The following is a 15,416-nucleotide window of genomic DNA, read 5'->3' as shown; positions in this document are numbered from 1 at the left end:
CTATGTAATTTCACTAACAATTGTCACCCCAATAAATTAAAAAAAAAAAAAGGTGAATGAATAATCAAATCATCACACAACTGAGTGAATGGCATTTCAGTCAAGTGTACTGTGGCTAGATTCTAGGACATATTATCCATAGAATGAGAAATGATCTGGGACAAATTATCCTTAGAATGAGAAATGATTGCATAACCATAATAATGAAGTGTTTTCTTCTTTTGACTATAATTAAACTTTCCTTTAATTGTTTCTGTTGACTCTAAACTTTCCTTTAATTCTTAGTTTTTATTCTGGAAAATAAAAACATGATAAACAATCAAAATATTTTCTTTGTCATTGACAGGTCAATATAAATTAAGTAAAATATTAATTCAGTTATTCTACTGTACTATTATCAGAAGTTTTCCAATTTTTCCATAAAATGACTGTTTCTGAATATATAGTTTAATGATCAAAACAAGTTCAACAAAAGATTATTAACTTACAAATATGAGAAGACTGGGGTCCTATAACTCTTTTCTCCACTGAGTAAATATATAATTGTCAGTTCAAGAAAATCACAAATAACATACTCTAAACAAGTGATAGAAACATTACCAATTCCTTAGACTTCCTTTGGCAGCATTACTTTTGTAAAAGCTCTCCAAATAAAATGTAGGTTTTTTTTTTTAAGCAAATAGACATTTTAATCTTGTCAAGATAATGTAAGGAAACGCCTTGAAAGATTATTAAATTGACTGTAACTGCCAATATCAGTCCTTAAGATAATTTTGTTAAATAACGAATTGAGGTGTTTTTTTTTTTGTTTGTTTTTTTCCTGCCATATTAGTTAACTGGTGCTTGTTAAGATAGTGCCTTAGCAGTCTTTGTAACTAAGGTGCTCTGCTCACCCTTAATTCTTCTTTAGCTGGATATTACCATCTTTAGTTGTTTTTTTTGTTAGTTTGTTTTTTTTAATCCTTAAGTAGTCCCTTCATTGCATGCATTATGTTCCAGGCTTATCCTCTTTTCTGCTACCCATGTGCTTCTTAGTGGGTAGGTATCAACATACAGAGTCTGCTTCTGCTTGCAGCTCTACCCATCTGTATCAGAGACTGGATGACACTGGTTTGCTCCAACTCTTATCATTTACCTGCACCAGGGTCCAGTTTAAGATTGTTCCTTTGTGGCTATTTTGAATTTTGTGAAAATACTCCCAACTGCATAAATACACAAGAATACATATACTCGGTAACAATCACCAAATAGCCTTTCCCCTTTTTCTGGTTTAAGAGAATCTCAGGCAAAAAGGGAGGCCTCCGTGGATCTGGGGTCAGTAACTGAAGTCAGGAAGCCTCCTTTCTCAAACTGCTCCTTTCACTATCCCCTTGCTGGTCAGAGAAACAGTAGGAAAATGACAGTTTAAACTTGATTTTTATTTCTGCCTTCCTCCGAATTTCTGCCATCCTACAAACTCCACAGACTGTTTAGAAAAGTTCTTTCATGGTCAAGGCATGGGAAAATGTCTTAGCAGTGGATTTAGGTTGTCAGAGAGAAAGCTGTGCCACAGTCCAGATTCAGCTAAATTTCTTGAAAGAATTCAGATGTTGGTGCCATGATGGTTTTCTTAAGAGGTGAGGGACAAGCCCTGCTCTTGAGCAAAGCCACTGTGACTCCTGGAGTTCAGCGGAAGCTGCATCACGGTCTTCTTCAGGTGAAGGTTGGTCAGTTGGTTGGTTGGAACTTCATTGTGAACACAGAGGGTAGAAACTAGTCCAGACTGCCTCAAATCAACCCTGCTAAAGTTTTGGTTCTCCTAGGTAGTAGGTTTCAGAAGGAAAATACGAATTTGCAGGTCATATGAAGGTCTACTTATCCTATGATATCTCTAGTAACTCTGGTAATAACAGAACCAAAGTGATTCTGGACAAGTGCAAGGTGTCTCGGTGAATCTGGCAGTGTACCCTGGATTTTACTGGACATCATGCTGGTAAGGCTGGAAGGTTTGTTCCATTTGTGCTCAAGGTTTTGGCCATCCTGAAGGAGAATCATTTTGGCAGGGTGCACTGAGTGGTCCAACTGCCACCACCCGTCAATCCATCGGGATGCCCAGCAGGTCACAGCTGACATCCCATAGCCGCCTTGCTATCGTCTCATTACGACCCTGCGCAGAGACCCAGGCCACATCGCAGTCACTGGAAGGGAAAGAGGGGTTTAAAGAACTGGGTTAAGAATGGAGTCCATTCTCCATCTGGGATAACGAATATGACAGAAAAATGACCCAGGGATAACGTCCTTTAGGCTCTTCACAAATCCAGCGTTAATCTCTTCATTCTCCAATCTTTACCCCAGAGAAAATGTAATTACATTTTAGATCTCACTAGACCACCTCTGATCAGAATGCTTTGTTTGATATAAATGCATATCATTTAGTCTTTATATCCCCCTTTGTATGTATATAGTATTTAACTATGATATCAGTGCCTGCCTGACACCTGTATATGTCCATCTTGTTCAAACAAATCTCTGAGGTCCTTTCTTCAGGCTTTGTACAGTGTCATGGAACTGAGATCCTGCTATTTACATTGGTCACAAATGTTTGGAGTGGAAAAAAACAAACAAAAAAAAAAACCCAACACACTTATTTCTGGTCTTCCTGCAGTTATAACTGTCCTTAAACTCGAAAAACAAAATGAGCTTCATAAATAACTAAAGGAAAAGATGAAAGCAGAAAAGAAATGATATCAAGGTACCCAATGATTCATATGCCTTCTCTTCATTGCTGTAATTCTAATTGTTTCAAGTCCCTATTAAATACAGAAGGGGGATCTCAACTCTGCACCGCCCAGGAAATTTTCTCAAGGATAATTCTTTTACTCATTTTTATATTTTCTGTATCTAGTACACAGCAGGTATTCAATGAATGGTTTAAAAAAATGATTGAGTAAACAGATCAAAACATTTGAAATCATGTGAAAGGTACTTTTAAAAACTATACTATTTCAAGAAAACTGCTTCCTGGACACTTGAAGCAAATTCTGAAGGTGAAAAGGTTAGTTGACAAGTCTGAAATAACCACATGAGGCAAACGCCTAACACTCGGTCCATTCAGACAGTGCCATTCGAAGTGTGGGCTGTGGACTAGCAGCAGGAGCGCTATCTGGGAACTTGTTAGAAATGCCAATTCTCGGGGCCCCTCCCCAGATCTACTGAATCAGAATCTCTGGGGTTGAGGCCCAGGAATCTGTTTACAACCAGTTCTCTAGTTGGTTCTTAAATGTATGAAAAATTGAGAAATACCACTTAAAGATACCTTTCCATTTAATAAACAAGCCTTATATGTATCATACTTCTGTTTAAGGGAATTTACCAGCACAACTTGCCATTTCTGAGTGGAAAGTTCATCACTGAGAACCAAAGGCTCTGTATGACTCTGGAAATGGCTTGGCCTCTGTAAGCCTCTGCAGCCTGCACTGCACTACGCCTTACACTCCTTTCAAGTTTATTGTGACGAGCAAATGACACAATGAACAGGAAAGTGCCTTGTAAGCTACGAAATACTGTAAAACCTATTCAAATACTACAGTAAGAGCGACTTCAGTGTGGTTAAGGCATTGGCATGGTCACAATGCTGATATCTCCAGTGCGATTTTGGTAAGTATTAATCAGTGTAGGTAAAAGATCGTCTGACTAATTTCTAAACTTACTACAAATCCACAATAATCAAGACAGTGAGGTATTCACCTAAGGACATCAAGCTGGTAAGGCTGGGGGAAATGAACGGAACAGAATTAAAAGTGCAGAAGCAAACCCTTACATTTACATCAATTGGTTTTTGATTAGGCTACTATTATGGACTGATTCGTGTTGCCCAGAATCCATATGTTGAAGCTCTAACCCACAATCTTTAGAGATAAGGCCTTGAAGGAAGGGATTTAAGGTTAAATGAGTTCTAAAGGTGGGGTGCTAATCCAATAGGACTGGTGTCCTTATAAGAAGAGGAAGAGACACCAGGAGTGTGCTCACACAGAGCAAAGACCATGTGAAGACACTACAAGAAGGCAGCCGTCAGCAAGACAGGAAGAGAAGCCTCACCATACACCAACCCTGCCGGCACATTCACCTTAGACTTCCAGCCTCTAGAACTGAGAAAATAAACTTCCGTTGTGGCAGCCCAAGGGGGACTAATACAGCTACCAACCTAATGGGGAAAGAATAATCTTTTTATTTTATTTTACTTTTTTTAAGGAAGGTGTAGCTCGCAGTGGCCCATGCAGGGTTTGAGCCGGCAATCTTGGCAATGACCTTGGGTTAGGCAATGGTTTCTAAGATATGACACCAAAAGCACAAGTGACAAGAGAAAAAACAGATACATTAGACTTCATCAAAATCAGAAACTTTTGTGCTTCTAAGGACACCATGAAGAAAGTGAAGATAAACCAACATAACGGAAGAAAATATTTGCAAATCATATATCTGATAAGAGATTTGTATCTAGACTATATAAAGAACTGTTACAACTAAACAATAAAAAGACAATAATCCAGTTTAAAAATAGGCAAAGGATTTAAACAAACATTTCTCCAACAAAGATACATAAATGTACATTAAGCACATGAAAATATGCTCAACATCATTAGCAGGAAAATAAATGAAAACCACAATGAGATGCTACTTCATTCTTACTATGATGGCTAAAATCAAAAGAGCAGAAAATAACAAGTGTTTACAAGCATGTGGAGAAACTGGAACCCTCATAAAATGCTTGTGGCAATGTAAAATGGTGCAACCACTTTTAAAAACAGTCTAGTGTTCCTCAACAGCTAAACACAGAACTAACATAGGACTCATATTCTACTGGAATTCCACTTCTAGGTATATACCCAAGAGAAACGTCCAAATAAAATTGTACTCGAATGTTGATAGCAGTATTATTCAAATAGCCAAAAAGTGGAAACAATCCAAATGGCCATCAACTGATGAATGGATAAATAAATGTGGTGTATCAATAAAATGAGATATTTGGCAATAAAAAGAAACGAAGTACCGATATATACGTTGGCATAGATATACCTTCAACACTTTATGCTAAGTAAAAAAAATCAGTCACAAAAGGCCATATATGATATGATTCCATTTATATGAAATGTCCAGTATAGGCAAATCCATAGAGACAAAAAAGTAGATTAGTGGTTTCAGGCAGAAAGAACAACCAGTGCAAAGGTCCTAAGGCTTCATTCAAGATACTTTTATGTTGGTCGTTTTTTGATAGCGGCCTACGTGGCTGCTGTTTGATCTTCAAAGTACTTAAAATTAAAAATCTACGGCAATGGAAAGGCTCTTCAAAAGTCAATTCAGTAATCATGGCTTTGAGGCTGGCTTTCTTTAAACCACTCAGCCAAAACTAAGATAAAGGAGTATTTCTTTTCTTAAAATCTCCAGGGAAGAAGAATCCAGTCACTCTTGGAAAATCATTCCAGTGTACAAAACGAAATAATCTGTGTTCTTGTACTTCAGACCACATTTCCAACTATCTGCTACACATTTCTATTCACATGTCTTATGGAAAACACACTCAACATGTACAGAGTCAGGTTTATTAACAGTGGGCAATTGTTACGCTTTGGTTGAACATTTATTCCACATTCTTTTGGCAATAGCAGCCTGATTTCTTTCTGTGGAATTACCTCTTCCCCTTGGATATGGTTTGAAGAGCCCATTAATCAAGTACCTGCCTGTCGCCCCCTAGCCAAGGCAATGGGGGTGAAGGGATGGCAGGTGGGGGTCAGGGGGAAGGAGATCCAATGCTTCTTCCCTAGAGAGTGGAGAGTGAGCAACAAAACAGACTGAAGATAGCTGGCGTTTACCCAGGTCCAAAGAGTAGCTCAAGAGACAGGCTTAGAGCAATCAGAGAGTCCAGCTGACTGGCCACTCTATTCTAAGCCTGGCTCTTCTGTCTACCCTTTGAATTTAGGAGTACCTCATATTTTAATAAATTCCCTTCTTGCTGACATTAACCAGAGTCCATTTCTGCTGCTTTGGGATCAAAGAAACCTAAGTTATACACATTATTTTGCCATATCTGATGTCTCAGTTAATGTTACCATCAATCTCCTAATAACTCAGGCTTGAACTGAGATCACCAAACCTCCCCTATCTCCTCACTCAATTGCTCATCAAGTGGTAAAAATTCTACCTCTTCAGGGCCTCTCTCACTTACCCATTCTTTTCATTCTAAGTGTCATTACCTTAAATCAGGCACTCATTCTGTCACTTGGGGTACTTACTCATTCATGAAACAAAGTAACCAGGGATGTTTTCTAAAGCACAGACCAGATTATATCTCCCTCTACTGAAATAATTTCTGTAGCTCCTCTCTAAGTCTGACATTATAGCCTTTCATGATGACTGTCTACCTTTCCTTCAAATCTTGATTTATTTATAGCCTTTGCTCTACAATTTTGCGTTATTTTCACAAAATCTTGAAGGCAGACTTAAAAACATGTTAAGACTGTGATCTTATGTGATATCTGGGATTTTCTTCAAAATAGTATGGGATGAAGAAAATATGGGAAGGATTAGTAAACGGGGACGGGGCAGGACTGGCCATGGGTTAATGGTTGTTGAGGCTGGATTATGGGTATATGGGGATTCAACATACTGTTCTGTGTGCTGTGTATATTCAAAATTCTCTACAATAAAGTTTTAAATGTCTTCACTTATTCAAGAGGGAGTCCACTGATACTATTTTCATCCTGAAGCCAACGGAGAAATACAGATTCAAATTCTTTTTAATGTAAAAAAATAGAACTAGGAGTCCAAAAGGGAACAACAACAACAAAAAACTGGACTGACATAACAAAAAGTAGGAAGAAAAGAAACAACCAGAAAGCATACGCATCAGTATAATTATCAGTCTGGCATGAATAAAATCAAACCTAGCAGTTACCACATAAAAATGTGAATGAGTCCAATTTCCCTATTAAATTAAAAGCTTTCCCTGGAGACAAAAGCTTTGTTAAAGAATATACTTTTAAAATTGTATCTTCAAAAACAGATACATTCATACCTGAAGTGATTCCCACTTCGAGTCTCAAGCCCTTCCGTTATGGCACAGTACAGGCTGGTCTGGGCTCCCTGCTGAGGGGTCTTGATGAAGAAGGAGAAAAGCTGCCACATGCATCTCATGAAAAAGGAGTGCCGAACCAATTCAGAGTGTACTGTGCCAGGATGTACAGAATATGTCGTAACGCCAGAGCCTGATGAGGGTGACATATAGAGAGGGGAAGACAGAATTTGATGTTGCTGAACGGCCGAAGAGAGCAGAGTACATAAATAAAAACTGCCCAGCTTCAAATCCCAGTTCTAACACTCATTGGCTGTGTGACCTTGGGCAAGATCCTGATGTTGACTCAGTTTCTTCATTTGTACAATGGGGATAATCACAAGACTTGCACTTCACAGGATTGTTCTAAGGATTAAATGAGTTCATATGTAAAAGAGCTTAGAATAGTGTCTGGTGTGTGGCAAGTATTAAATAACACCTACACATATGCTATTTCAGGTCCCCAATTCTTCACTGGAAACCTTGGGGCCAGAAATGCTTCCAGATTTTTTTCTGATTTTATAAAGCTAATATGGTGCATATACATATACTATCCATTACCTATTCTTCCTAGTGGTGAGGTTTTGTTGTCCAATGAGTTTTGGTGTCAAGATTATTAAAAGACTGAATTGTCAGGCTTTTGTGGATTTCACAAATTGCAGATAAAGGACTGAGGACTTGTATAATTTTCAACTCAATGTCTACTCTAGATGACCCATATTCCATATTCTATGTTCTAACCATGATGGCCTTCTCTTAGTTTCTCAAACTAAGCCCAGACCTTCGTGTAGCCTCTTCCTTCTACCTGGAATGTTCCTCAGACATCTCACCCCACCACATTGTAACCCATTTAACTTCTAATCATTCTCTAAGGGCTCAGCTTGCAACTCACTTCCCCAGAGAAGTCTTCCCTGATCCCTCAGACTGAGTAAGGTCCCTTCCAAATCCATTAAAGGTCCTTGTGCTTCCCCTTTATAGCATTTACAACAATGATAATGAAAGAACAACAAAAAGGAAAAAATCTAGATGTTGTTAAGGAAATAGATAAATAAACTAACATCTATACTATGAAATACAATGCAACCAACAAGAGGAATGGGGTAAGTCTCTACTACGTGGAAAGATCTCCAAGATATTGTGTTGGAATTTCAATTCCTTGTGTATGATATATACATATGTAAATGCATAAGAAGATGATTGGAAAGGTGCACATCAAGTTGTTGACAGTATATTCTTGAGAGGAGAAAAGTACAAGGGGGAGAGAGAGGAACAAGTGAAGGGGGTTTCCACCTTTAACTCTATATACTTCCATATTATTTGAAAATTTTACAATGAAAATGATTCATTACTAGACTGATTTTACATGCAACAGTTGTATAAATACTTGATAATTATCTCTCTCCCCCATTGGATGTAAACCAAATCAAGGAAGGGACTGTACCTGTCTTATGCACCAGTCCATCCCCAAACCCCTAATCCAGTGCATAGAGTTGAATGGTTGAATGAATCACTCTTCTGTCATGCCCAGATTTCTTTCATTGCATCACAATGATTTCCCACCAAATCCTCAACATCTACCAGGCTTCCTCACTAGTATATCCTCTGCTTTATTCTGATCCTCACAGCTGGGCCCATCTTTACACCTCCAGAGCACCCTAGCTCCCTAACCAAAGCTTTGGATAGTTTTCACCATCCTGATCCTGATCCATCCTGAGCTGATAAATGATGTCATGCCCTGGGCATATGAACTGAGCTGACCACCAGCTTCCTTCCTCCCCATTAAAAATCTACGGCAATGATTTTTACCGTACCTGTCCGCATGGTTTGATGATCCTGTTTCAACAATGAGGCTCCTGTGTCTGATTCCCTGAGCCTGAATTCTACCTGCCTCAACCCCTAAGCAATTCCAATTGTCCACCCTGGATATCCTTTGTCTTTACTGGAAATCCAGAGTAGATGATGTTAAAGAACTCTATTTGAGATCCCTCTCCTCAAGTATGTATTTCCCTCTTATTTGACCCTTGGCTGTTAGGGAAGACCTTCCCTCACCCTGTAGTCCCAGCACTTGTTTTATCTTAACGGTTGTATCTAGTGCCAGTTCAGGTGCCTCCATTCTAGTTAAGTATCACTGTGAGCAAAAAACCTTGACTTGCTCACAAGGCCTTAATTATGACAATACCTGTGAAATAATCCCATTTTACATATGAGGAAATAAGTCTTGAAAAGTTAAGTAACTTGCTGCAGGTCACACAGCTAGTAAATGGTAAAGCCAAGCCTTCAGACTCAAAGTCAGAATTGCCCTTTCCCTGCCAGCCATCCCCAATATTCAGTTGTGGTATTCAGTGGTATTCAGTTGTAAATATTCAATATTCAGTATTAAAACTATACCCAGTTATAGTCAGGGAAGCAGGTCCTGTCCAGGGAATAGGCTCCAGAAAAGTTTCGATTCCTGTGGCTTTTAGCTACTTTCCAACTCATGTTTCCACACTCATTTCTTTTAAGCCTACCTTTTAGCCTCCGGGCTAGTTCCTGGGTGAAGAGAATGTTGGCTAACTTGCTATGACAGTAGGCCAGACCTGCAAAGTAGAATTTCTCGCCCTGAAGGTTATGGAAATTAATCCTTCCCAGGTGATGTGCTAAGGAAGACACATTCACTACCCTTGACGGGGCTGATTCTTTCAGCTTCTCCAGCAGCAGATGGGTCAGGAGGAAGTGACCTATACGAAAACCAGAATTAACAGAGTTCAGGGCCAATGCAGAGGTAAAGGGAGTGGTGGTGAGCAGGGCTCAGCTATGGGAAGCAGAGAACTCAGGAATAAGGCTTTCTGCCTCATTAATTCACGATCAACTACAGAACAAGTTCAGTGAGGGTTTAGGGAAATAGAAACAGTCAAAGACACGACACAGCCTTCTATGAGGTAGGCCTGGATTATCTAAACACAAACATGAAATCCCTTCTCATCCCAAATTGGATTAATATCACTCTTTAAGAGCAGGCAGTCTCTGCCTGATGCTGGCCACAGGGATCACTATGAAGAAAGCTATACAACCCCCTATACAATTAGGCTGTTCAAAAGTGCTCCAAAGTAAACTGAATCTGATCACAGATTACAAAAGGGGAAGGGGGGTGGCCAGTGAGCTTAGTTGGTTAGAGCACCGTGCTTCTTCTTCTTTTTTTTTTTTTTCAGGGGACTTGTGCCTTGTGCTCCCGCCGGCTGAGGCAGTCAGTCACCGGTTGTCGGTCGGCCGCTCACGGCAGCTTTCGCCAGCTGCCAGCCACTCATGCAGGCTGTCAGCTGCTCATGGAGGCACACAGTAGCTTGTGGCAGCACTCAGCAGCCCGTGGCAGCACTCAGCAGCCCACGGAAGCACACAGCAGCCCTCACCAACCTCCAGCTGCTCATGGCAGCCCAGCTCCAGGGAGAGCTGTTATTCACAATCTTAGCTGTAGAGGACACAGCTCACTGGCCCATGTGGGAATTGAACCGGGGACCTTGGCATTAGGAGCACAGTGCTCCAACCACCTGAGCCACTGGGTGGCCGAGCACGGTGCTCTTAACACCAAGGTTGCGGGTTCGATCCCCGCATGGGCCACTGTGAGCTGCGCCCTCCACAACTACATTGAAACAACTACTTGACTTGGAGCTCATGGGTCCTGGAAAAACACACTTAAAAAAAAGTGGGCAGAACCTCAAGTGGGCCTCAGGTTTATCCCTGAGCTTTTTAGCAGGACCATGCTATTTATTATTTACTTACAGTCTGTTATGGCCCAGAGGTCCAATCATACCCCAGAGAAGGCTCAGTCTGACCCCTAATTTTTCCAAGAAGCTTAGGTTCCCTCTAGCTTTGTGATGAAACCAGATTTCTTACCCAAGTGGTTGACTCCTATGTGCATCTCAAAGCCATCTGCTGTCTTAGAGTAGGGACACATCATCACTCCTGCGTTGTTGATCAAAATGTGGAGATGCTTTTCCTCTGCAGGGAGGAGGACATGGAGTATGCAAGTGGCCAGTCATAGCTGTTACATCTTAGAAATCTGCCTCAAACCCAGGCTTTGTGCGTGGGGATGCAGGACTTCAAGCTATCCTCCATTGTCCCTTCATACTTATTTTGTATTGTTTTCATTGTAAGACTTTAGTTGAATCCTGCATACTTTTACTAGAGGGCAAAATTCCACCTTACACTACCAAATGGCCTTTCTAATCTTTCCAGTTCAGGAGATACTTACTTACTGCTTCTGGGAAGTGTTTCAGCCACCTCTCCCAACAGAAAGACTTCCCAAGCTGAATGGGAATATTCCAAAGCAAGAAAAAAAAGGATGTTGTACATGCTCCCCCACCACTGGGATTCAGGGACCAAAAGAAATACTGGTTTTACCTCTTTGTTGCGTCTGCCAGCTTTCTCTCATGGTTCATTTTCTCATGTGGTTAGTAATTTCTGACTATAAGCTTATTTCAGCAGATGCTGCTTTTCTTGGGAGATCTAGGGCCCTGGGTTATGAGGGGATGTGCCTACAAAGTGTTCTTGGATTTGCTTTTCATGTGATAGTACAAGGTTTTGAATTCACTTTTTATGTCTGCCTTTTAAGGATTTCCCTTTGTTACTAATGAGTTCAGCTACGAATCAATAGTTTTTGGTTATATTTTATCTAGCATTTCTATATATTCGAGAGGGAGAGGGATCTTTTCTTTTTAGCTAAGTCTGCCATGTTGATCTCAAGACCCACAATACGGTCTCAGGTTCTATACTTACCTGCTAAGAAGCCCTTAGCAAAGGTTCGAATAGATTTAGTATCAGCCAAGTCCAGTTTCCGCACCAGCACCTGTTGGTTCCCTGTCATGTTCTGGATCTCTCTGGCCACCAATTCCCCCTTATGCACATCCCGGCAAGCTATATATACGCGGGCTCCTGTCAAACAATACATAAGAGACAAATTGTCAGCTCTGTTTTTGAGTCGGCATGATAGACCCAATACTAATGTGGACTGTTATTTTCCAGTGTTTTATTTATTTTACACCTATTTCACAACAGAGGGATCTGATGAGCAAATCAGGAAAGAAATAAATAATATTCGTTAAGTGTCCATTATATGTAGAGCATTGTGCTAGGTTTAGATGAGCAAATTAGTGGGGCACTTGCAATGTTCTTGAATTCCAAGATTGGGAGGCAATAATAAGAATGATCATCAATGTGAGAGATAAAATGGCAGCAGCAGGAGGGAATTACAAGCAGATAAACTTGCCTCTTTGAGCCAGCTCTTTGGCTGTCTCTTTCCCGATGCCTGTGTTGGCACCAGTGACCACAGCTACCTTCCCAGGAAGCTGGATGGTGGATGTACACACCCCACTGGATAGCATTTTCCTGCAGACAGAGAAAGAGAGCTCATCAGTGCTTCATTCTGCCTGTCTCAGCCAGAGGTTCCTGCAACCTCCCTGTCTTCAGATCCCTAGGATGAAGTTCGCTATGGTTCCTTCTACTGCTGTTCTTTTATAGGTTTAAGGAAGATTGAAGGAAAGGAAACAAACGTTTTCTGTGCTCACTTAAGAACAAAAGTGAGTTTATTACAAGGGTGATAATAATTGCTTAGAGCTACTTACTGCAGTAAAAGACTGGATAAATACTTGATTAGCCAGGCACCTGGCTTCAGTTTGAGCTCTTAGCAGGTTGGAAAATTAAGTTTGCGAACTCATCCTAGAAAAAGTGCTCCATTCCTCGTTGCTGAATATCACTGCAGTCATCTTCAAAGTATTCCCCTTAGGAAGCTATGCAGCGATGCCAGCACCTAGTCCACCCTTCACAGCAATTTTGGAACTCTTTTTCTGGAATGGCCATCAGAGCTGCTGTTGTATTACCCTTGATGTCCTGAATGTCATCAAAATGCCTTCCTTTCAATATTTCCTTTATTTTGGGGTAAAGAAAGAAGTCACTGGGGGCCAGATCAGGTGAGTAGGGAGGGTGTTCCAATACAGTTATTTGTTTACTGGCTAAAAACTCCCTCACAAACAGTGCCGTGTGAGCTGGTGCATTGTCGTGATGCAAGAGACATGAATTATTGGTAAAAAGTTCAGGTCGTCTAACTTTTTCATACAGCCTTTACAGCACTTCCAAATAGTAAACTTGGTTAACTATTTGTCCAGTTGGTGCAAATTCATAATGACTAATCCCTCTGATATCAAAAAAGGTTAGCAACATTGCGGCAACAAGTTCGCAAACTTAACTGTCAGATCTGGTATGTCATCTGTCTATAACTGGCACATTACAACGTTGATAAACAGGTAATTCAACATAAAATGTTAACATTATGAAAGCTTGTAAAACTGAGGCAAAACAGCAAAAACCCCGCGCGCGCGCGCGCGCGCGCGCGCGCACACACACACACACACACACACACACACACACAATTATGACCATACCGCCACTCCATCTCAAATAATACACCCTGCCCCTCAGGAGGAAGTATGTCTCTTCAGCCACTGGTCCACCGTCACTACTGGTGATTTCCTCAGAACCAATCAGCAGGCTGCCTGTTTTGCAGCTCGCTGCTGATTCTCTGGAGGCACTCAGCCAGTCATCGCCCGATATGTCACCTGGTTAAGAGACCACTCACTTCATCCTCTCAGCCTCACCTTGAGACCTCACGGCATGACTCCTATCCCGATAATCCTGCTAAGAAGGCAGGATAGGGCTCATGACGCTTTCGTTTCTCTCCTTCACAACATGACCCAAGAGAAAGCAAGAATCTAACAATGACAAGAAAGCAAGCATAGGGTTGCAGATGTCATGACTCTCATTAAGGGGCAGTTTCTTAAAAGCAAAAAGTTGAAGCGTTCCATTGTACTTTCAAGACTGGAAGCCAGAGGCTAGACAGGGCAGGATGAAGACGTGAGAGCTAAGGCAGAAATAGTCTTGAGGTCCACACCGCATTTTAGGGTCTGAAACCCCCAAAGCTGTAAAATGAAGTGTTTGAGGTAGCCTTGCACTCGGGGTTCGCTGGAGCCCCGAAACAAGGAATGCTTAGATGAAAAAAAATGGGACAGGAGAAACAAAACAGGGCGCTCCGGTCTGCAACCCCTTCCTACGGCCTGTGGTTTCCTGGTGCCGCCCTGCCCGCATCCAGGGCAGCCCGGCCTCCTCCGACCTACGGAACCCGGCCCTGGCCTACTTGCAGTCCTCCCACCCCCCCACCCTTTACCTCCCCAGGGAATTTCCTTTTCCTTCTTTTGAAGAACAGAGCTTCAGTAAGGATTAATGGCCATCCCCCGAAACTTCTCAAGAGAAGGCATTACATTTGCACAGACCTGATTTGCGGTGCAGCAATGTACAGGAGAAAGGGGAGAAGGAGGAGCAGGATCCCAATCATCTGGCGGGTTGGCAGCGGCGGCGGGTTGGCAGCGGCGGATGGAATAGCCCCAGAAGCGCTCACTAACTGTGGCTTGCCTTCCCAGACACGCCCTAGTAAAGTACTACAGCGCAGCCGGGGAGCAAAACCAGCTGGGAAATGTAGTCCAAAACTTGACGCCCACTAACCGGCAGTGAGCGAGCGTTCTGTTCTCAGACGCTTGGAGAAGTTGAACCGCGCGCCAGACACACAACAGAGCCCAAACCATCTAGGCTCTAGGGCCTTTGGGATCATCCAACAGCTCTGCCACAGCCCTTCTGACTACCAGAGGTTCTCGGGAAATCTCCCTACACCTCTTGTCTCTCGGTGCCTAAACCAGACCCCTTTTTAGTTTTCCCCAATCGTGGTTAGGCAGTTACCACATTGTTTCACCTGGAGATCAAATATTGGCATCTGGGAAATGCGTTAAGGCCAATTACACAGGATAGGAGCGATTGGGGTCTGACAGTGGGTAAGGCGGGGGAGGTGAGTGAGCATCCTTCCTCCTTGGGGATTCCTTCACCAATGGAGTGGAAGCATTTGGTCCCTGAAGCCATTACCAGGAGAATCACTTTATTGTGTGAATTATAATGGTAACTATCATAATTTTTCTGTGTTTGTTAATTCATAATAGAATGTAATTTCCTTGATGACTTGGGTGAGTTTTAATAGCTTCCAGGGTAGCAATGAATTTCTCAGATTTAGCAGCACAGTTGTTTTTGCCAGTTTATTAAAGTGTTTAATCCTGTCTTGAATTAAGACCATGAAAATTCTCTGGGAATAAGCAGGTTCCCTGTTCAGTCATTCCTTTCAGCTCTGCTATCTGAGGCCGATCTGGTTTCCAGGGAGTGAAGGTGAGGGATGTTTAACTAGTTAATATGAGTATTTATCTATCTGTGATTCCTGACAGCACACTCTAATGTACTCTGGTTCTTTCTTCTGGATAATTCA

General features: G+C 41.6%; 1 protein-coding gene across 1 annotated transcript; it reads right to left on the bottom strand.

The window, feature by feature from the left end:
• Window positions 1-1,397: 1,397 nt before the first annotated feature.
• RDH11 (retinol dehydrogenase 11) lies at window positions 1,398-14,542 on the bottom strand. Its single transcript, XM_033109280.1, has 7 exons — window positions 14,386-14,542; window positions 12,330-12,448; window positions 11,840-11,995; window positions 10,958-11,062; window positions 9,595-9,804; window positions 7,052-7,241; window positions 1,398-2,177 (listed from the first exon to the last, which is right to left on the bottom strand). The coding sequence occupies exons 1-7, from the start codon at window positions 14,445-14,447 to the stop codon at window positions 2,075-2,077; spliced, it is 945 nt and encodes a 314-aa protein (XP_032965171.1). The 5' UTR covers window positions 14,448-14,542; the 3' UTR covers window positions 1,398-2,074.
• Between the last annotated feature and the right edge of the window lie 874 nt (window positions 14,543-15,416).

The sequence above is a fragment of the Rhinolophus ferrumequinum genome, chromosome 6, assembly GCF_004115265.2.
Source record: "Rhinolophus ferrumequinum isolate MPI-CBG mRhiFer1 chromosome 6, mRhiFer1_v1.p, whole genome shotgun sequence".
In the NCBI taxonomy this organism is placed as follows: domain Eukaryota; kingdom Metazoa; phylum Chordata; class Mammalia; order Chiroptera; family Rhinolophidae; genus Rhinolophus; species Rhinolophus ferrumequinum.
The sequence above is the reverse complement of the archived record's forward strand: the minus strand, read 5'-3'. Positions and strand labels throughout refer to the sequence as shown.